At 43.6% G+C, this 24,343-nt stretch overlaps 1 protein-coding gene across 3 annotated transcripts in view; it reads right to left on the minus strand.

Moving 5' to 3' along the window:
- Positions 1–24,343, minus strand: part of LOC121573990 (myotonin-protein kinase) — a 51,227-nt gene that overhangs the window by 12,846 nt on the left and 14,038 nt on the right. For all 3 annotated transcript variants that reach the window (XM_041886437.2, XM_041886436.2, XM_041886438.2), the window contains exons 2-7: positions 15,166–15,257; positions 14,994–15,077; positions 14,707–14,802; positions 14,226–14,374; positions 13,200–13,293; positions 1,265–1,462 (exon numbers count right to left, since the gene is read on the minus strand). In XM_041886437.2, the coding sequence (XP_041742371.2) occupies positions 1,265–1,462; positions 13,200–13,293; positions 14,226–14,374; positions 14,707–14,802; positions 14,994–15,077; positions 15,166–15,257 (713 nt within the window). The remainder of the gene's footprint in view (positions 1–1,264; positions 1,463–13,199; positions 13,294–14,225; positions 14,375–14,706; positions 14,803–14,993; positions 15,078–15,165; positions 15,258–24,343) is intronic.

Genomic DNA, 24,343 nt, shown 5'->3' on the forward strand with positions numbered 1-24,343 from the left:
ACGTCCTATGCACTTGTGAAGATCTGATTAGATCTGTACTCCTGAGTGGCGCAGTGGTCTAAGGCACTGCATCGCAGTGCTAACTGTGCCCACTAGAGATCCTGGTTCGAATCCAGGCTCTGTCGCAGCCGGCCGCGACCGGGAGACTCATGGGCGGCGCACAATTGGCCCAGCGTCGTCCAGGGTAGGGGAGGGAATGGCCGGCAGGGATGTAGCTCAGTTGATAGAGCATGGCGTTTGCAACGCCAGGGTTGTGGGTTCGTTTCCCATGGGGGGCCAGTATAAAAAAATATGTATTCACTAACTGTAAGTCGCTCTGGATAAGAGCGTCTGCTAAATGACTAAAATGTAAATGTAGATTTGACAGGTGTAAGCAATATTGTAATAGCTCTACCTTGCCCTCTGATAGGTGGAAGTAGGTGGAAGTTTCACAATGTTGCTTATACTAATCAAATTATCTAAGATCTCCACAAGTGCATAAGTTGTAGGGTTTAGGGGTCGATTTGGGATTGAGTCCTATTGAATATTAGCTCTTTTTAGACATCCCTTCCTCCTCAGATCTCCCACCACTCTTGGCACCGATATGTACAGTACCAGTCAAAACTATGAAATAACACATATGGAATCATGTAGTAACCAAAAAAGTGTTAAACAAATCAAGAGGAGACTGTTTGAATCAGGCCTTCATGGTTGAATTGCTGCAAAGAAACCACTACTAAAGGACACCAATAAGAAGAAGAGACAATAACCCAAAACACACCTCCAGGCTGTTAGGGCAATTTGACCAAGAAGGAGAGTGATGGAGTGCTGCATCAGATGATCTGGCCTCAACCCAATTGAGATGGTTTGGGATGAGTTGGACCGCAGAGTGAAGGAAAAGCAGCCAACATGTGCTCAGCATATGTGGGAACTCTTTCAAGACTGTTGGAAAATCATTCCTCATGAATCTGGTTGAGAGAATGCCAAGGGTGTGCAAAGCTGTCATCAAGGCAAAGGGTGGCTACTTTGAAGAATCTAAAAAATAACATATAATTTGATTTGTTTAACACTTTTTTGGTTTCTACATGATTCCATATGTGTTATGGATTAGTGTTGATGTCTTCACTATTATTCTACAATGTAGAAAATAGTAAAAATAAAGAAAAACCCTTGAATGAGTAGGTGTCCAAACTTTTGACTGGTACTGTATGTACATTTTCTGATGACCCTCAACATGTTCTCCTGATCAATCTGTAAAATGTGTTTCTCTCAGTCACCATCTTACCTGGAAGTTCATGATCTTGGCGTAGGTCTCAGAGATGGACTCTGCGTAGAAGGGTGTGGTCCCCTGCAGCATCTCGTAAGCACAGATCCCTAGAGCCCACCAGTCACACTCAAGGCCATAGCCTCCCCCTCCCTCCACTGCACGCAGGATCTCTGGGGACAGGTAGTCGGGTGTGCCTACCGCCAGGGACGAGTGCACCTGCAAATACAGTGACATGTCAACACACACAAATGCATTAACAAAAGTATGATTCTATCCTTGGGATGCAACACGTTCACATTGTAGAAGAGAGGATCAATAGACAAGTACATCTGCTGTATTTAGTGGTTGTTCAGTGATTCACATCAATGCATTGAGTCAGAAAAAAATAGCTGAAGAGAACTACATGTAATTTAAGTAAAACATGTAAAAGCTATGTTTACTTGATAGCTACCTATACATAACTAGCTACCTAGAATAAAATGTGTTTAAGATAAAAATTCATTCCCTCACTGAAAGTAGTAGTTCTAACACATTAGTAGCAACATAAGTCGCACACTGTCACACTATAACACACAGAGGAGTATACCTTTGTGTCACCAAGATGGTTTGGTGAATGAGTAACCCTACCTGTTCCCTAAAGACTTGTGTTAGCTCCCTGAGCCTTGGCTTTAGCTCAGAGGGCTAACACAGCCTTCCCACTGGGCACGAACTGGTTGAATCAACATTGTTGCTAGAGCTGCCCCGGTCAACTGTAAGTGCTGTTATTGTGAAGTGGAAATGTGTAGGAGCAACAACGGCTCAGCCGCGAAGTGGTGGGCCACACAAGCTCACAGAACGGGACTGCCGAGTGCTGAAGCGCATAGCGCGTATAAATCGTCTGTCCTCGGTTGCAACACTCACTACCGAGTTCTGCCTCTGGAAGCAACGTCAGCACAATAACCATTCATTGGGAGCATCATGAAATGGGTTTCCATGGCCGAGCCTAAGATCACCATGCGCAATGCCAAGCTGGAGTGGTGTAAAGCTCGCCGCCATTAGACTCTGGAGCAGTGGAAACGCGTTCTCTGGAGTGATGAATCACGCTTCATCATCTGGCAGTCCGACGGACGAATCTGGGTTTGGTGGATGCCAGGAGAACGCTACCTGCCCCAATGCATAGTGCCAACTGTAAAGTTTGGTAGAGGAGGAATAATGGTCTGGGGCTGTTTTTCATGGTTCGGGCTAGTCCCCATAGTTCCAGTGAAGGGAAATCTTTAATGCTACAGCATTCAATGACATTCTAGACGATTCTGTGCTTCCAACTTTGTGGCAACAGTTTGGGGAAGGCCCTTTCCTGTTTCAGCATGACAATGCCCCGTGCACAAAGCCAGGTCTGTACAGAAATGGTTTGTCGAGATCGGTGTGGAAGAACTTGACTGGCCTGCACAAAGCCCTGACCTCAACCCCATCGAACACCATTGGGATAAATTGGAACACCGACTGCGAGCCAGGCCTAATCGGCCAACATCAATGGCCGACCTCACTACAGCTCTTGTGGCTGAATGGAAAGTCCCCGCAGCAATGTTCCAACATCTAGTGGAAAGCCTTCCCAGAAGAGTGGAGGCTTTTATAGCAGCAAAGGGGGGACCAACTCCATATTAATGCCAATGATTTTGAAATGAGATGTTCGACGAGCAGGTGTCCACACACTTTTGGTCATGTAGTGTATCTACAGCTACGATTTGGTCTCCCTTCCAGGGTTTTAACCAAGCCCAGCCCTGCTCTGCTTAGCTATGATATTTGTCTCTGACTATTACCAATGTGCCATCGTGAGAATGATTGTTGAGAGACCTCCACTTAAAAATGAAATTGATTCACAGTTGCTATTGAAGTCATCAACAGCTATAGTTTCAATTCAATCCAGGATTCAACAAAACATTTAAAATACATAGGCCTAGGTTTTCAAGCTCTGGTTGATTTCAAATGTAATAATTTTTTGTGATATTGAATTATGTTTAATTGTCAACGCAACCAAATATGAACATTTGAAAGAGATGTATCTTCTGCTTGGATAGTTTCATATGTGCCACTGACTTGGTCTGGCTTTAATTCCAGTTTGTCTACAAATGACTAATTGATAGTTTGGATTCACATCTTCATCTCAACCAAAAATCTAAATCAAAGAATAGATCTAAATCAAATCAAACTTTATTTAAAGTGCATTTATAGTTTGATTCCGCCATTAGGCTCCTAAAGTTGCCGGTAATAGGGTACACCAGTTGTAGGCAAACTTTTCCATTTGGAGTGCCAAGTTATCGTACCATTTATATTGATCTGCATGCTAGTTATTATTTTCATATGCACATTTTGTGGAAAATTTCATTAATAATAAAGTATTCATATTTCAAAATCAATGTTATGTGGTTAATCAAAATTCTAAATGAAAATGATACACATCTAAAAGTAACTTCCATTGCAATTGCAAATATGTAAAAATAGCCTTCATAAACCAACAAATAAAAACATTGCATCCTGCAGGTAGAAAATATCCTGATACAAATAAATATTCTATAAATCACATTGGCTACGCATGGCCTGTCTGCAAGGAACTTGAAACATTATATCAACTATGAACTTGGCCCAGCCCGATCATGCTAGCAAACTTGCAACATTGTATAAAATATTTTATACAGAGTTTCCTGCGCTCCAGACAGATACAGCTGTAGAATATTTGCACAGAGGATAAGAAGTAATCAGGTAGGCCTATTTTATGGCGTTTCCACTGGATCAGAGCATTACATGCTGAGTGGTTATCAAAAAGGAGAGAGCTGGAAAGATTTTTACAAATAGGCTGTTGGGGAACTATTTTCATTCTCAATGGATGAAAAAACAGACTTTGTTTACTTGCTGTTTGAGGCAAAGACAAAATTAGTTTGAGAAGCTACACAGTGATGGTGAGATAAGACAATCAGAAATACTATCAGATCCCCAAATGGGCACACTTATTGGCCTACATTTACGCGCAGGCCAGGTAGCAACAGGCCTACTTATATGCGTAATCAGGTGCTTTACTTACTGAAGAAGACAATTAATAAATTCACAACTCATAAATGGAATGAAATAAACAGAAAAAAATGTCTCACAAGTGTAGCCTAGGTTGTGCGCTCTGCAAACAACGTGTCCAATACAGCCTATAAACCAAACAATCGACCAGTCGACTGAATGGGGTCAGACCCAAATTTTTTTTGGGTGCAAAGCATGCTGTGTTTTATTCTAATGAGCTCCGCCCCGAAACAAGTACACATTTGGTCGGTGAGGCCCAGATCCAAATCTGAACGAATCATAGACGTCTAGCTAATGTTTCAGAAGTTTGAACACAGTACAGTACGGCACAGTTTAGTACAGTAGAGCTCAGTAGAACACAGAAGAGTACATTACAGTATGGTATGGTACATGACAGTAGAGTTTAATTCAGTAGAGTAGAGTACATTAGAGTAAAGTAGGGTAAAATACAGTACACTATGCTTTACTTTTCTTTACTGTGCTCTACTGTGCTCTATTGTATTGTACTGTACTTAACTCTACTGTACTATACTCCACTTTTTCTTTACTGTACTGTGTACTGTAATGTACTGTACTCTGCTGTGCTCTACTGTATTGTGCTGTACTGTGCTGTCCAAACTTGTGACCATAGATGTCCCAGACCGGACCAAATCTGAACCAATTATAGACTTCTATTTTTGAGCTAAATTCAAGGCCGGTCTGACGTCTGTGGACGTTTATGATTGGTTCAGATTTGGTCCGGATCGGACCAAAGAAATACCCCAAAAGACGGAGGACCTGTCACGATCGTCAGGGTAAGGAGTAGACCAAGGCGCAGCGTGATGAACAAACATGACTTTAATTAGTTAAAGCGTCAAAATACAAAACAAAACACGACTCGTGACGTCCACGGTATCAGTGACCGAACACGGAACAAAAACCCACAACCACAAAGGGAAAACATGCAGTTTAAATATGGCTCCCAATCAGAGACAACCAGCCAACAGCTGACACTCGTTGCCTCTGATTGGGAGTCACTCAGGCAAACATAGAATACAACAAACTAGAATGAACACCAACATGGAAATACACACATAGAAATGAACACACCCTGGCTCAACATAATGAGTCCCAGAGCCAGGATGTGACAGTACCCCCCCCTAAAGGCGCGCCTCAACTAAACAAACCAAGGGAGGGCTGGGCGAGCATACCTCCTCGGCGGCGGTTCTGGCTCCGGCCTTGACCACCACCCTCCAATACATCATAGTACCCCTGGTCCAGTCTGGCCCCGCCGGCTGGAGCAGGACTGGACTTAACAGGAGCGATCCTTACCAGGCTGTCGACTCGCACCCCTGGCTTGGTGCGTGGAGGAGGAACGGGCCTTACCAGGCTGACGACGCACACCCCTGGCTTGATGCGTGGAGGAGGAACGGGCCTTACCAGGCTGACGACTCGCACCCCTGGCTTGGTGCGTGGAGAAGGAACGGGCCTTACCAGGCTGACTCCTCGCACCCCTGGCTTGGTGCGTGGAAGAGGGACGGGCATTACCAGGCTGACTTCTCGCACCCCTGGCTTAGTGCGAGTGGCAGGAACAGGCCGGACCGGGCTGGCGACGCGCACCGTAGGTTTGGTGCGAGTGGCAGGAACAGGCCGGGTCGGGCTGGCGACGCGCACCGTAGACTTGGTGCGGGTGGCAGGAACAGGCCGGGTCGGGCTGGCGACGTGCACCGTAGGCTTGGTGTGTGGAGCAGGGACAGGCCGGGCTGGGCTGTCGACGCACACCGTAGGTTTGGTGCGTGGAGCAGGGACAGGCCGGGCTGGGCTGTCGACGCACACCGTAGGCTTGGTGCGTGGAGCAGGGACAGGCCGGGCTGGGCTGTCGACGCACACCGTAGGCTTGGTGCGTGGAGCAGGGACAGGCCGGACTGGGCTGGCGACGCACACCATAGGTTTAGTGCGTGGAGCAGGGACAGGCCGGGCTGGGCTGTCGACGCACACCGTAGGCTTGGTGCGTGGAGCAGGGACAGGCCGAACCGGGCTGTGGAGACGGATAGGAGGCCTGGGTGAAGAGCGGCCACCACCCGTCCTGGCTGAATGCCTACCCTCACACACTCTGTGTGAGGCATCCGCACAGGAGGTACAGGGCGGTGTACCCCTGGCCTGGTGGCCTTCTGGATCCGCCCCCCTTTTCTCCTCCGTCAGCCCCGTCGTCCATGCCGTGTCCCCCTAAAAAAATTTCTGGGGTTGCCTCACGACCGTCCGACGGCGACCCTGATCACGCCGTAGCTCCTCTCTACGGCGCGCCTCCACCGTCTCTTCTCCCGGCGCATCCTCCCATGTCCAGCCCAAGAGCTGCCCCTGGACACGCTGCTTGGTCGTTGCATGGTGGGTTTTTCTGTCACGATCGTCAGGGTAAGGAGTAGACCAAGGCGCAGCGTGATGAACAAACATGACTTTAATTAGTTAAAGCGTCAAAATACAAAACAAAACACGACTCGTGACGTCCACGGTATCAGTGACCGAACACGGAACAAAAACCCACAACCACAAAGGGAAAACACACAGTTTAAATATGGCTCCCAATCAGAGACAACCAGCCAACAGCTGACACTCGTTGCCTCTGATTGGGAGTCACTCAGGCAAACATAGAATACAACAAACTAGAATGAACACCAACATAGAAATACACACATAGAAATGAACACACCCTGGCTCAACATAATGAGTCCCAGAGCCAGGGTGTGACAGGACCTGAAAAATATGTCAAAAAGACGTCAAATGCTTAGTGGGTAGAATCATTTTGGATGTGAAGTGCATTATCAAAAGCCGTTGTCCTTTCTTTATAACAAAATGCAATTTACCACTTGGCTGTCTATTGTATCAACCTGTCACAGGACCTCCCAGTCAATACCACCTCATAAAATGAGAAAGTACAGTGGGGAAAAAAAGTATTTAGTCAGCCACCAATTGTGCAAGTTCTCTCACTTAAAAAGATGAGAGAGGCCTGTAATTTTCATCATAGGTATACGTCAACTATGACAGACAAAATGAGAAAGAAAATACAGAAAATCACATTGTAGGATTTTTAATGAATTTATTTGCAAATTATGGTGGAAAATAAGTATTTGGTCAATAACAAAAGTTTCTCAATACTTTGTTACATACCCTTTGTTGGCAATGACACAGGTCAAACGTTTTCTGTAAGTCTTCACAAGGTTTTCACACACTGTTGCTGGTATTTTGGCCCATTCCTCCATGCAGATCTCCTCTAGAGCAGTGATGTTTTGGGGCTGTCGCTGGGCAACACAGCCTTTCAACTCCCTCCAAAGATTTTCTATGGGGTTGAGATCTGGAGACTGGCTAGGCCACTCCAGGACCTTGAAATGCTTCTTACGAAGCCACTCCTTCGTTGCCCGGGCAGTGTGTTTGGGATCATTGTCATGCTGAAAGACCCAGCCACGTTTCATCTTCAATGCCCTTGCTGATGGAAGGAGGTTTTCACTCAAAATCTCACGATACATGGCCCCATTCATTCTTTCCTTTACACGGATCAATCGTCCTGGTCCCTTTGCAGAAAAACAGCCCCAAAGCATGATGTTTCCACCCCATGCTTCACAGTAGGTATGGTGTTCTTTGGATGCAACTCAGCATTCTTTGTCCTCCAAACACGACGAGTTGAGTTTTTACCAAAATGTTCTATTTTGGTTTCATCTGACCATATGACATTCTCCCAATCCTCTTCTGGATCATCCAAATGCACTCTAGCAAACTTCAGACGGGCCTGGACATGTACTGGCTTAAGCAGGGGGACACGACTGGCACTGCAGGATTTGAGTCCCTGGCGGCGTAGTGTGTTACTGATGGTAGGCTTTGTTACTTTGGTCCCAGCTCTCTGCAGGTCATTCACTAGGTCCCCCCGTGTTGTTCTAGGATTTTTGCTCACCGTTCTTGTGATCATTTTGACCCCACGGGGTGAGATCTTGCGTGGAGTCCCATATCGAGGGAGATTATCAGTGGTCTTGTATGTCTTCCATTTCCTAATAATTGCTCCCACAGTTGATTTCTTCAAACCAAGCTGCTTACCTATTGCAGATTCAGTCTTCCCAGCCTGGTGCAGGTCTACAATTTTGTTTCTGGTGTCCTTTGACAGCTCTTTGGTCTTGGCCACAGTGGAGTTTGGAGTGTGACTGTTTGAGGTTGTGGACAGGTGTCTTTTATTACAAAGCATAATGTTTCCACCTCCATGTTTGACGGTGGGGATGGTGTACTTGGAGTCATAGGCAGCATTCCTCCTCCTCCAAACACGGCGAGTTGAGTTGATGCCAAAGAGCTCGATTTTGGTCTCATCTGACCACAATACTTTCACCCAGTTCTCCTCTGAATCATTCAGATGTTCATTGGCAAACTTCAGACGGCCCTGTATATGTGCTTTCTTGAGCAGGGGGACCTTGCGGGCGCTGCAGGATTTCAGTCCTTCACGGCGTAGTGTGTTACCAATTGTTTTCTTGGTGACTATGGTCCCAGCTGCCTTGGGATCATTGACAATATCCTCCTGTGTAGTTCTGGGCTGATTTCTCACCGTTCTCATGATCATTGCCACTCCACGAGGTGAGATCTTGCATGGAGCCCCAGGCCGAGGGAGATTGACAGTTATTTTCTGTTTCTTCCATTTGCGAATAATCGCACCAACTGTTGTCACCTTCTCACCAAGCTGCTTGCCGATGGTCTTGTAGCCCATTCCAGCCTTGTGTAGGTCTACAATCCTGTCCCTGACATCCTTGGAGAGCTCTTTGGTCTTGGCCATGGTGGAGAGTTTGGAATCTGATTGATTGATTGCTTCTGTGGACAGGTGTCTTTTATACAGGTAACAAATTGAGATTAGGAGCACTCCGAATTAGGAGTGTGCTCCTAATCTCAGCTCGTTACCTGTATAAAAGACACCTGGGAGCCAGAAATCTTTCTGATTGAGAGGGGGTCAAATACTTATTTCCCTCATTAAAATGCAAATCCATTTATAACATTTTTGACATGCGTTTTTCTGGATTTTGTTGTTGTTATTCTGTCTCTCACTGTTCAAATAAACCTACCATTACAATTATAGACTGATCATTTCTTTGTCAGTGGGCAAATGTACAAAATCAGCAGGGGATCAAATACTTTTTTCCCTCACTGTATATGTTTGTCAGATATCACCTATCCTAACTGCCATTGGTAATAGAACAGTGACTGTGTATGTGTTCATAGATGCATCTATCAAGCCAGCACTTGGAGACTTGCAAGATGATGTGATGGAGTCCTGACCGATAGACAGGCTTGATACTGACGTCTCTGAATGGAGAGAGACCTGGCACTCAACACATCCACAATGTGGGACTGAAGGGGATTACTAATATTACAGTACAGCAGAAATGTCCAGTATTTGCAACACCCTTTTCATTCCATGGGTCACTGGTGAGCTCTGCCTCTACTCTGACTATTTCTACAGATGGAGAGGACTGTAGATGCTTTTGCCAGACGCCAGCTTTGACCGTTTGATGGGGAAACCATCATTGGGTAGGTTTTATCTGACCTGTTCAAACTTCAACATAGTACCGGTTTGTGTGTCAGATATTACCTATCCTAACTGCCATTGGTAATAGAACAGTGACTATGTGTGTGTGTGTTCACAGACACATGTATGGAGCCAACAAATGGAGACTTGCAAGATGATGTGATGAAGTCCAGGCTGACAGACAGGCTTGATACTGATGTCTCTAAATGGAGAGAGAGACCTGGCACAAAGCATTAAAATGTTACTAGACATAACTATTAATTGTATTGTCTTTTTTATTGAATTAAATGGTATCAGTCAATATGGAGAGGGAGAAACCCTGTGTATTCTGCACCAGGATCAGGGAACTCCTGTTGTATACGGGACACCAAACAGGAAGGTATGACCACTCTGACATGTTTGCCAAGGTAGCCCCATTACCACCAGACAAAATGCCGATAGGCACAGTATCTGTATTGGCTGGGAATGACAATGAAAGGTGAAAGGTGGACATCGTTAAACTAGCAGAACACTGCTTCTATGGTATTATGTAAAGGGTTGTTTATTCTACATTGACCTGTTACTCCATTTGAAAGTCATCAAAACACTTAGTTTAGAATATCTACATAAATTCAGCAATTGCATTCTTCTCATATTACTCTGTAGGCTACTGACCTATTCAAAGGCTCCTCCGGCTCAACATACATCTGCCTGTAGGTTAGTTTGTTGTGATTGAGTGGGAAACAGCTGGGGGCAAGGTTCTGACAGATGGGTGTGTGGCAAGGACACACCCAAGAAACACCCACATCAAACCACACCCCCAAGTCAACTCACATTTGGCTTCTGTCATGGACGCCTGCATTTCATGAGGAGCAAGCCAAAAAACAAGGCCAAATCAGCGGGTGATGATCCCCTTTAACTTGTCGACAAGTAAATAAATGATATGTTGGATTCCGAAGCACCGCGTTATATTTTACAGAGAAGGCTGCAGCAGAAGCGAACTCCTTTGTCGGTGACTCTTTCGTCTGTGTGCGCGATTTGCTGGGGTATAATACGTGTACGCGATTGGCTGGGCAACGACGGCTGGCTGGTGGTAAATTGGTTCATATGGCAGAATATTGTATAGAACAGGGTCTAAATAAAAAAAAAAGTGCTGCATTCGTTGCCTTCCTTTTAGACAGAATAAATAAAACAGGGTTGGGCGAATAACTTGAAAATGTAATCCATAAGCCTACTAATACATTAGTGGGTAAACTCATTTAAACCTGTCTGAAGGCTCTCATATATAGGTTCACTTATGCCCTAAAATACATTTGTTCATATGGGCAGAATATTGTATATACATTTGTTCATATGGGCAGAATATTGTACATAAATTCATTCATATGGGCAGAATATTGTTTAAAATAAATAAATAAAAACATGCTGCATTTGTTGCATTCCTTTTATACAGAATAAATAAAACAGGGTTGGGCGAATAACTTGAAAATGTAATCCATAAGCCTACTAATACATTAATTAATTAATTAAAAAACGTGGGACGAAAGTCTTGCTGCGTCCATGAGATGGTGCACTATTAACGGCAGCACAGCTTTATCAAATGTTCTTCTTGATGTTTTAAGCTACGCCATTAAAACAGTTTTTATGGGCACACAAATTCAAAATGATGTGTGCAATTGCAAAATCGAATGCTTCTTACCGAAAGAGTCACCTAACTTGCATGGTTCTTCAATAGGCTATGTGTAGGCTAATAGACCTACTTGTTGGATGCATGTTTGGTATCCAGCTGTTTAGTTAGGCCTAGTGATATTGTCGACCATCATCAGCTGATCCAGTAAAGTGACAAACAACTGTTGTGCTATAGCAAGGGATACAAAAACAGCCAGTGTGGGAAAACGCTGGCCAGAATATGTTGATGTCTCATTTGTGGCGCCAGTGAAGTTGTGATCCATGTTGGATCCAATCCAATACCCATACATTTATGTTGATTATCTGCTATTTTCTGCTTGATTTACAGCAGGGTCTAGAAGATTTAACAGAGAAAGCATAAAGGCAATGAGTTAATGGTTTCATATGTTTCTGTGCATCGGATTGGACACCGAGGTACTGTGCGTAATTGTGTAGGATAGCCTAGGCTATTGCGCGAACACCCAATAGTTTTTTACTTTCTATTATTCAGGACATTTAATGACAACAAATGAGTAGCCTAGTAAACAAAATGATTTGGTAAATTTGAATGATGTAAATAATGAAAATGATGATGGTGAGAGCCCAGTAACAGATAGCCTCTTAATCATAGAGGCTATCGTTACTTTGTGTCTCTAAAATCACAATGTTTCCAATTCTATTGTCATGTGACAAAGAGTCTTTTTTCAGTTGAAATGACCAAATGTCGGCCTTTTACCAGATCCAAATATTTTCACGTGAATTGTTTATTTTCATAAATTCGTTATCCTGTGCTACAAAATATAGGCTTAATATTCTGCCCATATGAAGAATAGACTAAAGAACAGCGACATGATTTAATGAAAAGCAGCAAACAGACACAACATTGTTTCACATTCTCATAAATATAAACAGGCAATGGGCAACAACTGGCTTCACAGTTTGCCCAACAAATAGGCCTACAAGGAAACTCGATGTACTTTATGTTGACAACGTTGAGTGCCTGGGGTCTGTACGCAGTGTAGTACCTTCCACAAAAAGTTTTGCTCGACAAAATGTCACATCTCCAACTCAACCAAAAATGTAAATTAAAGAATGGGATTAAGCCGTTGGCTCAGATGGAATTATCCAAGCACTAGATACATTTCCTTTAAATGTTAATATTTGGTTGCATTGTCAACCAAACACAATTCAATATTACTTTTGTAATGCATGGAATCTCAAACGGCATTGATGGCTGGCATTGATCGTGTACTTTTAACGTAATCTCAACTGCAATCCAGGTCATTTTGGTTCTGCTAGTAGATGAAGCACAGTGATAACACAATCTGTTGAATAAATAAACAATTTGACATTGTATTCCCATTTGAACATTGCTGTGCTTTGAAATGGTTGAAAGCGCAGTGATAGACATTTGGGTGACAACTAAACCAAAAATTAGACATTGTTTTTCCATTGGAATTTGGTTGTGCTTTTAGATGGTTGAAAGCATAGTGATAAAACATTGGAAATTCAACAAGCTTTTAGTTGTCTTTTTGAGTGGGTGAATATAGGTTGTAATCTCATTGATCAACGTCTCAACGAAATGCCCAATTATCCATGTTGAAATGACGTGGTGTGCCCAGTGGGTTGTGACAATAGACCCAGGTTCTATACCCAGTCCGTAACTTTTGCACGGCAATATTGTTAACAGTGGAGTGAATTGTGAGTGTTTTGTGGCCCTTTGGGGCCTCTCACCATGCCATCCTCCTGGACCCTCTGACAGGAACCAAAGTCCCCCAGCCTGACGTGGCCATCTGCCGTCAGCAGGATGTTGTCAGGTTTGATGTCCCTGCAGAAGGGAGAGTGAAGGATGCCAATCTGTCTATGTGCTTTCAACGGTCTTCCCGTTCCCAGGCCATCTATATGGGATTTCATAGCTAATGTTGCCATGGTTCTTGGAACCCTGCACTCATTTGCGGTGCATGGAACAAAATTAAACCATCAGATGCAGTAGACGGTCCACAGTAAAAAACAAATGCAAGTTATTGTATGCTTATATATTCATCCATTCTAGAGTCAACAATGTTCTCGGAACTTCCCTTGTAGGTGTTCCAAAGTAAGGAACAATAGTCCCAGTCGGTATTAAATAGACGTACGGCCCCGCCCACCTGTGGGGAAAACAACCTGTGGTTACCTTGGTTACCCCATTGGCTCACAAAGAAAAACGTAACCTTTTTCAAACACAATTTTCTTGTTGTCTGCTTTTTAAATCAATTACAAACCTACATTTAAGAAAAGTACAGCTAGCTACCAACCAGAACATCATTAAGCTAGCCAAGACCAACAACACAAAAAAAACTGACTATAATGCTTCAAGTAGTGAGTGGAGTTACAAACAGACTATATTACACAAGTTAATTGTCTTACCTGTCATGAAATGTTTTCCACACACATAGCTACGTCTAGCCTACTTGAACACCGGGTCCCCACAATTTCCGACTCTTACACACTGAATACCCTGAAGCCACAGGGCTCTTCTCGCAGGCTCAGTTTCCCTACGTGGGAGCATTGCGAAATAATGATTGTTTTCCCCAATTTGTGGGCGTGGTCAAGGGGAATTCCTTCTTATGTAAATAGTCTGAGTGTTCTGAGAACATTCCTTCTAGAAACAGAAAAACTTTAGGGGGGCATTGTTTTCAGAACTTTAGGGGGGCATTCTAGGAACACCACAAATGGTTTGCTGGATGTTGTCGTCTTTCCGGGTGTCTCTGACTAACTAACCTGTGCACATAGCCCATCCTGTGGATGGAGTCGATGGCCATGACCATCTCAGCCAGGTAGAACTGCGCCATGTCCTCAGGGATACGGTCGCCAAACTTACTGAGCAGGGTCAACAGGTCACCACCCACATAGTAGTCCATCACAAGGTACTGAGAGAGAGAGAGAGAGAGAGAGAGAGAGAGAGAGAGAGAGAGAGAGAGAGAGTGTGAAAGGGGAGCGATAGTGCCAGTGATGGTGGAAAGTAAAGAGAGTGAAAGAGAAATTCATTCATTTTTCCTTGGTGTATTTTAAGGGAAAGAAACTGAGGGAAGCTACATTTACACATTTACGCTTCAGTCAAACTAGACAGGGGTTATCCCTAAAGTGACACTGATGAACAGAACAGACAAGAATCTGCCACTGAAACACACAAGGTAGACTGCAGTGTCAGACTTGAAGGTCGAAGTGACCCTGGTACTGAGAGTTTGTTACTGATACCCACCAGGTAATTGTCATCCTGGAAGGCATAGTGCAGCTCAGTGATCCAGCGTCGATCACCCTTCAGCAGAACCTCTCTCTCCTCCTGGTAACAAGCTGTCTACAGGACACACATACAGACACACAGAAACGCAACACAGGTAGAAGGGATGACGTCACATTATGTTTTACACTAGAAGCGAGAAGCCACAAAGGAAGGAAGTCCGTGCTAACACAAAATGTATCCGTTATGTGAATAGGGAGAATGCAGTATACTAAAAAGTTCCTGTGTGTATGTGTGTTTATATTTACCTCTCCTCGCTTCAGCATGTCCCACTTATTCATAACCTTCAGGGCGTACACTTGCTGTGTGCTACGCATCCTCGCCACAGCCACCTATAAATACAGCAACACAAACATGTCACCACGGAGACAAGATTCAATTGTCCAATGTGCACCTTGACCTTCGGCGGTGTCCTCTCACCTCACTGAAGGTCCCTCGACCAATCACCTTCAAGATGTGGAAGTCATCCCTCTTGATGCGCGTCTTCTTCACCTGCCTCACCAGGGGCTCCGCTGTGATTGGATGATAGAGAGTTGTTATTGGACGAGAGAGGGTGTTTGAATAAAAGTTCATGCTAACCAGGGCCGGCATTTTTTATTGATGATGTTTTGTATGGTGAAAATGTTTTATACATTCACGTCCTCCAAAAGCAAGCCTGACACACACTGTTAACAAGAAGGCATTCGGGCATGCTGGCAAGAGCCGTCCGTTTCCTTTTACCTTTCATACAAACACTTCTAAGTGTCATGGGTCAACCAGCCTCCCATGAAATACAACATAGAGAAAGCCAGCACATGCATGTGTATGTCTGTGACTCAGTTGGTAGAGCATGGGGCATGCAATGACAGAATTGTGGGTTCAATTCCTGCTGCACTTATGACGGTAACAAGCACCCACTTCCCCTTTAAGACACTGGTGGTCTGAAATAGTCTAAGAATAGCCACCACGATTAATACCTTTTAAATAAAAGTTTTTCAGCCCATTCGTTTTTCTTTTTTTTCTCCCACGCCTTCTTGTGTGGGGAGGAATGCGTGCAAGACCAAGGCAACATTGTTTTAGTGGGGGGAGAGAGAGAGAGAGAGAGAGAGAGAGAGAGAGAGAAGCTTCCAGACCGACTCAGCCTTTCAGGCTTGTTGTGGAAACAACAGAATCCTGCAGAGTCCTGTGGCTTCCTTGACTGTGGCTTCTGGCTTCCTTGACTGGGTCCCAAATGGCACCCTATTCCCTATACAGTGCCTTCGGAAAGTATTCAGACCCCTTGAGTTTTTCCACATTTTGTTACGTTACAGCCTTATTCTAAAATTGATTACAGCAATCTACACACTATACCCCATAAAGGACTAAGATTGAATCGTACTACACCGGCTCTGACGCTCGTCGGATGTGGCAGGGCTTAGAAACTATTGTGGACTACAAAGGGAAACCCAGCCGCGAGCTGCCCAGTGAAGCGAGCCTACCATGGAGCTAAATGCCTTTTATGCTCGCTTCAAGGCAAGCAACACTGAAGCATGCATGAGAGCACCAGCTGTTCAAACGACTGTGTGATCACGCTCTCCGTAGCCGATGTGAGCAAGACCTTTAAACAGGTCAACATTCACAAGGCCGTGGAGCCAGACGGATTACCAGGACGTGTCCTCAGAGCATGCGCGGACCAGCTGGCAAGTGTCTTCACACCATCATCCCGGAAACCCTAGACCCACTCCAATTTGCATACCGCCCCAACAGATCCACAGATGACACAATCTCAATCGCACTCCACACTGCCCTTTCCCACCTGGACAAAAGGAACACCAATGTGAGAATGCTGTTCATTGACTACAGCTCAGCATTCAACACCATAGTGCCCACAAAGCTCCTCACTAAGCTAAGGACCCTGGGACTTAACACCTCCCTCTGCAACTGGATCTTGGACTTCCTGACGGGCCATCCCAGGTGGTAAAGGTAGGCTACAACACATCTGCCACGCTGATCCTCAACACTGGGGCTCCTCGGGGGTGCGTGCTTAGTCCCCTCCTGTACTCCCTGTTCCACCACCACTGCGTGGCCAAGCACGACTCAAACACCATCATTAAGTTTGCTGACGACACAACAGTGGTAGGCATGATCACCGACAACGATGAGGCAGCCTATAGGGAGGAGGTCAGAGACATGGCAATGTGATGCCAGGACAAAAACCTCTAACTCAATGTGAGCAAGACAAAGGAGCTGATCGTGGACTACAGGAAAAGGAGGGCCGAACAGGCCCCCATTAACATCGACGGGGCTGTAGTGGAGCGGGTCAAGAGTTGCAAGTTCCTTGGTGTCCACATCACCAACAAACTATCATGGTCCAAACACACAAAAACAGTAGTGAAGAGGGCATGACAACACCTTTTCCCCCTCAGGAGACTGAAAAGATTTGGCATGGGTCCCCAGATCCTCAAAAAATTCTACAGCTGCACCATCGAGAGGATCCTGACCGGTTGCATCACCACCTGGTATGGCAACTGCTCGGCATCCAACCGTAAGGCGCTACAGAGGGTAGTGCGTACAGCCCAGTATATCACTGGGGCCAAGCTTCCTGCCATCCAGGACCTCTATACTAGGCGGTGTACAAATTACCTTGACACATTGACTCGGTACCGGTACCCCCTGTATATAGCCTCATTATTGTTATTTTATTGTGTAACATTTTTTGAGTATTTTCTTAACTCTATTTGTTGAACTGCATTGTTGGTTAAGGGCTTGTAAGTAAGCGTTTCACCTGTTGAATTCGGTGCATGTGACAAATACAATTTGATTTGATTTGATTTGAATGACAAAGTGAAAACAGGTTTTTAGAAAATGTATTAAAAATTAAAAACAGATACCTTATTTACATATGTATTCAGACTGTTTGCAATGACTCAAAATTGTATCCATTGATCATCCTTGAGATATTTCTACAACTTGATTGGAGTCCACCTGTGGTAAATTCAATTGATTGGACATGATTTGGAAAGGAACAGACTTGTCTATATAAGGTCCCACAGTTGACAACGCATGTCAGAGCAAAAACCAAGCCATGAGGTCGAAGGAATTGTCCGTCGGGCTCCGAGACAGGATTGTGTCGAGGCACAGATCCACAAGCATTGAAGGTCCCCAAGAACACAGTGGCCTCCATCATTCTTAAATGGAAGAAGTTTGGAATCACCCAGACTCTTCCTAGAGCTGGGAGACTAATCAGGATCGAGGCAAAGATGTACAGCGCAAAGTACAGAGAGATCCTTGATGAAAACCTACTCCAGAGCACTCAGGACCTCAGACTGGGGCGAAGGTTCACCTTCCAAAAGAACAATGACCCTAAGCACACAGCCAAGGCAAAGCAGGAGTGGCTTTGGGACAAGTCTCTGAATGTCCTTGAGTGGCCCAGCCAGAGCCCGGACTTGAACCCGATCGAACATCTCTGGAGAGACCTGGAAATAGCTGTGCAGCGACGCTCCCATCCAACCTCAGAGCTTGAGAGGATCTGCAGAGAAGAATGGGAGAAACTCCCCAAATACAGGTGTGCCAAGCTTGTAGCGTCATACCCAAGAAGACTCGAGGCTGTATTCGCTGCCAAAGGTGCTTCAACAAAGTACTGAGTAAAGGGTCTGAATACTTATGTAAATGTCATATTTCAGTTTTATATTTGTAATACATTTGCAAAAATGTCTAAAAACCAGTTTTTGCTTTGTCATTATGGGGTATTGTGTGTATCAATTGTAATCAATTTTAGAATAAGGGTGTAACGTAACAAAATGTGGAAAAAGTCAAGGGGTCTGAATACTTTCCGAATGCACTGGGGCCCATAGGGCTCTGGTCAAAAGTAATGCATTAGTGCACGTTTATACTTTGAATGTAGCATTTTCTCTCTGCAGTGGATTTATGTTTATCTGATATAGAAGAACACTAGAAGCTTTTTATTTATTTAAATATAAGGTTTGGTTGGCGTCCCCATATTGTGATAGCATCCAAGGGACTCCCAACTCAGGTCTACCGGACGGCGCCTCTCGGGGGTAAACCTTTTTGTCCCTCGGCATACTGGCCTTTTCTATTTTGTTTCTTCTGTTGGTTATGTTTATTTTACTTTAAACACTATAGAATATGTGTGCATTCACAATTTTAGACTGCACGATCAATTTGGGGTTTTATGTTATGTTTTTATTTTATGTGTTTGTCTGAACAATATTCCTATCTCAACTCTGTGCAAAGTGTTTTCAAATATCAGGCTCTTCGATATATTTACATCTCAGGCCAACTCATGGGTAGTCTTAACCTCTTAACTTTAAATGTTCGAGGCTTGAACTGCCCTATCAAGAGAATTAGGTGTTTAGAGTATTTACGACGTAAAAATATAGATTTTGCCTTCCTACAGGAGACCCATTTGAAAGCCACTGATATCAATAGATGTTAGAACAAATTTGATAAGACAATAGCCTACTCTTTTGCCCCATGCAAAACTTAGGGTGTTATGATTGTAATTAAGAGGAAACTTAATATGAAGGTGGGGGTCTCTGGGGGAGACACTGAAGGACACTATTGTTATGCCTCTGTATCAATTAATAACTAAATTATGTTTCCATTTATGCACCAAATGCTTTTGATAAATCGTTTTTTTAAGACCTGTGTCACATTGTATAATGATTAGAAGACAGGCGCAGGAATACGTATTAGGGTTTTTTATAACTCCACCCAACACAAGGTACGTCATGAAAAAAGACAGGGACGAAGCCCAAAACAAACACATATACTGTATATATAACACAGGGATGTAACACAAACATAAGAGCGAGGTGTAAACCTCTAAACAATACACAGGATGAGACCCGTAATAACAAGAACACAATACACAGTACTCACGAGACCAATGGACATGGGACAATAATCGACAAGGACAATGGGGAACAGAGGGCACATATATACACATGCTAATAAGGGGAAATGGGATCCAGGTGTGCGTAATGAGACAAGACAGTCCGGGGTTGGTGATAGTGATCCAGGTCAGTGACGCCTAGAAGACCGATGACGAAGACCTCCGGAGCTGGTGAACGGAACGAGCAGCAGTACCGGGGGGATCCATGACAACCTGAAGCTTAAATTGTTAGACTTCCCAGATTCCGTGACCATTCTTGGGGGAGATTTTTATTTGACTCTAGATCCTACTATTGATACTACCAGTGCTAATATCTTAGCATGCAGGGCATCTTCAAATTATATTAAGAGCTTTGTAGATGACTCGAACATTGTGGATACCTGGCGCCTAAGAAATCTTAGTATTAGAGACTACACATTATTTTCTCTTGGTCATAAATCTTTTTCACAAATAGATTTTTTTTTAACCTCCCCTGTTTTTCTGAAATGTATATCCCATGCAGATATTTTACCTATGCTGTTCTCTGACCATTCTCCATTACTGATTATTATTTATTTTGAGATGATGGCGTTTTAATGTTTTTCTTTTGCAGGTTAAGGAATTTTTGCAGGCATTAAGGATTAAGGATTTCTTACAGGTTAATGCACAACCATGGGTAGACCCACATACATTATGTGAAGTAACAAAGTGTTGCATTAGAGGAATATGTGCTTCCTTTTCACATCAGAATAAAAAACGCAACCTTCAGATTTCTTAATTAGAGCGAGAAATAGCCCATCTAGAGTTGATGCAAAAGTCTAACTATACTGAAGATGGGCAGAGAGAACTCACCGCATTTAAAATTGAGCATACGATGGTGACTAGTTCTAGGGCTGAATTTATTCATTTGAAAGCGAGACAGAATGTCTATGAGAATGCGGATAGACCGAGTAGGCACTTGGCAATAAAATTGAAGCAAACTGAACATTTGTCATCTGTTTCTGTCGTTATGAACAATAACGGTGAACTTTGTACCCTTCCCTCCCAAATGAATCATAGCACCAGGCTGGGAAGACTGAATCTGCAATAGGTAAGCAGCTTGGTTTGAAGAAATCAACTGTGGGAGCAATTATTAGGAAATGGAAGACATACAAGACCACTGATAATCTCCCTTGATCTGGGGCTCCACGCAAGATCTCACCCCGTGGGGTCAAAATGATCACAAGAACGGTGAGCAAAAATCCCAGAACCACTCGGGGGGACCTAGTGAATGACCTGCAGAGAGCTGGGACCAAAGTAACAAAGCCTACCATCAGTAACACACTACGCCGCCAGGGACTCAAATCCTGCAGTGCCAGACGTGTCCCCCTGCTTAAGCCAGTACATGTCCAGGCCCATCTGAAGTTTGCTAGAGTGCATTTGGATGATCCAGAAGAGGATTGGGAGAATGTCATATGGTCAGATGAAACCAAAATATAACTTTTGGTAAAAACTCAACTCGTCGTGTTTGGAGGACAAAGAATGCTGAGTTGCATCCAAAGAACACCATACCTACTGTGAAGCATTGGGGTGGAAACATCATGCTTTGGGGCTGTTTTTCTGCAAAGGGACCAGGACGACTGATCCGTGTAAAGGAAAGAATGAATGGGGCCATGTATTGTGAGATTTTGAGTGAAAACCTCCTTCCATCAGCAAGGGCATTGAAGATGAAACGTGGCTGGGTCTTTCAGCATGACAATGATCCCAAACACACCGCCCGGGCAATGAAAGAGTGGCTTCGTAAGAAGCATTTCAAGGTCCTGGAGTGGCCTAGCCAGTCTCCAGATCTCAACCCCATAGAAAATCTTTGGAGGGAGTTGAAAGTCTGTGTTGCTCAGCGACAGCCCCAAAACATCACTGCTCTAGAGGAGATCTGCATGGAGGAATGGGCCAAAATACCAGCAACAGTGTGTGAAAACCTTGTGAAGACTTACAGAAAACGTTTGACCTGTGTCATTGCCAACAAAGGGTATATAACAAAGTATTGAGAAACTTTTGTTATTGACCAAATACTTATTTTCCACCATAATTTGCAAATAAATTCATTAAAAATCCTACAATGTGATTTTCTGTTGACGTGTACCTATGATGAAAATTACAGGCCTCTCTCATCTTTTTAAGTGGAAGAACTTGCACAATTGGTGGCTGACTAAATACTTTTTTCCCCCCACTGTATATCCTTGCTTTTGAAAGGTGGCAAGGATTCTCTTGAATATTCAAGCTACAGGCCCTTATCAATTTTGAACTGCAATTTTAAACTCTTGCGAAGGTCTTGTCAAAAAGACCTTGGTTAATCCTGAACAATCAGGATTCATAAAGGGTCAGTTAGCCTGAAACAACATACACCGCATATTTCATATTATAGACTCCAACGCCTCTCAACAACAGGCTTGCGCTGTCTACTCATTAAATGCAGAGAAGGCGTTTGACCGTGTGGAATGGGAGTATTTATGGGCTGTTTTGGAATGTTTCGCCTTCGGGTCATTGAATTGTATTTTGTTTTTATTATGGATCCCCATTAGCTGTTGCCAAGCAGCAGCTACTCTTCCTGGGGTCTGGCAAAATTAAGGCAGTTATTTCACAACACACTAAGTGTGTGCCCTCAGGCCCCTACTCCACTACCACATATCTACAACACAAAATCCATGTGTACGTGTGTGTATAGTGCGTATGTTATCATGTGTATGTACGCATGTGTCTGTGCCTATGTTTGTGTTGCTTCACAGGCCCCGCTGTTACATAAGGTGTACTTTTATCTGTTTTTAAAATCTAATTTTGCCCTTTTTCCCAAAATGTAATTGAAGGTGCTCCAAAGCTTTTTACTATCATTCCTATGTAAATTATCTTTGTTTCATAGTGCAGTTTCTTATTATTTTATTCAGTTTAGTCACATGATTTCTCAATTTACAGTATGTTTGCCATTCGGTTGTGCAGCCAGACTTATTTGCCATTCCTTTTGCCTCATCCCTCTCAACCATACAATTTTGCAATTCCTCATCAATCCACAGGGATTTCACAGTTTTTACAGTCATTTTCTTAATGGGTGCATGCTTATTGGGTGCATGCTTCTTTGTAACTTATCATAATGTATTAGTATGGTCCACACCCTATATACAGGTCCCACTGCCCGTGTTCAGACTGACCATCCCTCTGCCACAGAGTTTGTCCTACAAAGATCTACAAGACAGGGTTGTTCTCTGAGTCCCGGCCTATTTGACCTGTCATTAGAACCGCTAGCCCAGGCCATTAAAATATAAATATTTTACCTATTAAAATCAAAGAAACAGTCCACCATATCTCCCTGTATGCTGATGACATCTTACTGTATTTGTACGATATCTCTAATTCTATACCACACGTGCTTGACCTCTTTAAAGAATTCGGCTCTTTCTCTGGCTACAATATTAACTGGTCCAAGTCTATCTTAATACCTCTAAACCCCACAGCTAAACAAGTTACTTTACCCTCTTTACCTATCACTTTAGAAAATAAGGGATTTACATACCTGAGCATTCAAATTTGATCTAATTTGCAACTCATGATTAATGAGAATTTCGTAGCAACATAAAACAAATAAAAAAATATGTAAGTAGATGGTCTCCACTTCATGTTACTCTTTATGGGAGAGTTCCGGTTATTAAAATGAATGTCCTCCCCCGTATTCATTTCCTGTTTTCAATGCTTCCTCTTCCACCCCCAGCCTAGTTTTTTAGGGACATAGATATCTTGGTGAGAAATATTATTTGGAATGGGAAACGTCCTAGATTTAGTCTCTCCACCTTACAAAGTCCAACAAAGTTTGGAGGGCTCTCTTTACCCAACTTTAAACTCTATTATTGGGCATTTCACCTGAGGTCACTAAGTATTTGGCTTGACTCTTCATCTGATGTGCCTTGGCAGAAAATAGAGGAGGCCAAGTCTCACCAAATTAGAATTCAGGGCCTTCCTTCTTCTGGGATAAAGCAAAAAACTGCCTCATCTTTATGGGATCTATTGTTTGGTACCAAATCAATAATTATCTGGGCCCAACTTGCAATTTTCATGAGTTATCTCCTATTTGGAATAACAATTTTATTTGATCTGCCTCTGTGCCCTTTACATTCCCTCCTTGGTCTAAACAAGGAATTCATGTTTTGAAGGATATCTTCAACCTGCAAGGGCTTCGTTCCTTTCAAGATCTGAAAGAGTCATATTCTCTCCCTGGTTCTTCCTGGGGGGTTTTTAAATCTCAGACTGCGTACAGCGTTGAAAACTTACGGTGTACCATGGGATACTAAACCAAACTTTAATGTCCAGGGAAAGCCGGAATGGTGTCTTCACTATGTGATAGGCTAATGACTCATAATATAAAACATCTACCTGTTATCGATCTGGGAGAAGGACCTACAAAGTGCAGGGTTTGAACCACGATATGGGGCAATATTCTTGCCTCTTCTAAAAGCCTTGCCCATCAACTCATTCATTTCAAATTTGCTCAAAGGTTTTATTTAACCCCAGAGCAAAGGTTCAAAACAAAGTTTGTGGATAGGGATTTTTGTAATAAATGCACCCAATCTGAGGTGGGCAATTATACTGCATGCACATGTTTTGGAGTTGTGTACCGGTAAAGTCTCTTTGGGTTCATGTTGTTTGTGTTTTAAATGGTATTCTTGGCAGGAACCTACCTGCTTGCTCATCCCTCCTCCTGCTGGGTTGTAGCCCTAGCAT

This window comes from Coregonus clupeaformis, chromosome 9, assembly GCF_020615455.1.
Source record: "Coregonus clupeaformis isolate EN_2021a chromosome 9, ASM2061545v1, whole genome shotgun sequence".
NCBI lineage: Eukaryota > Metazoa > Chordata > Actinopteri > Salmoniformes > Salmonidae > Coregonus > Coregonus clupeaformis.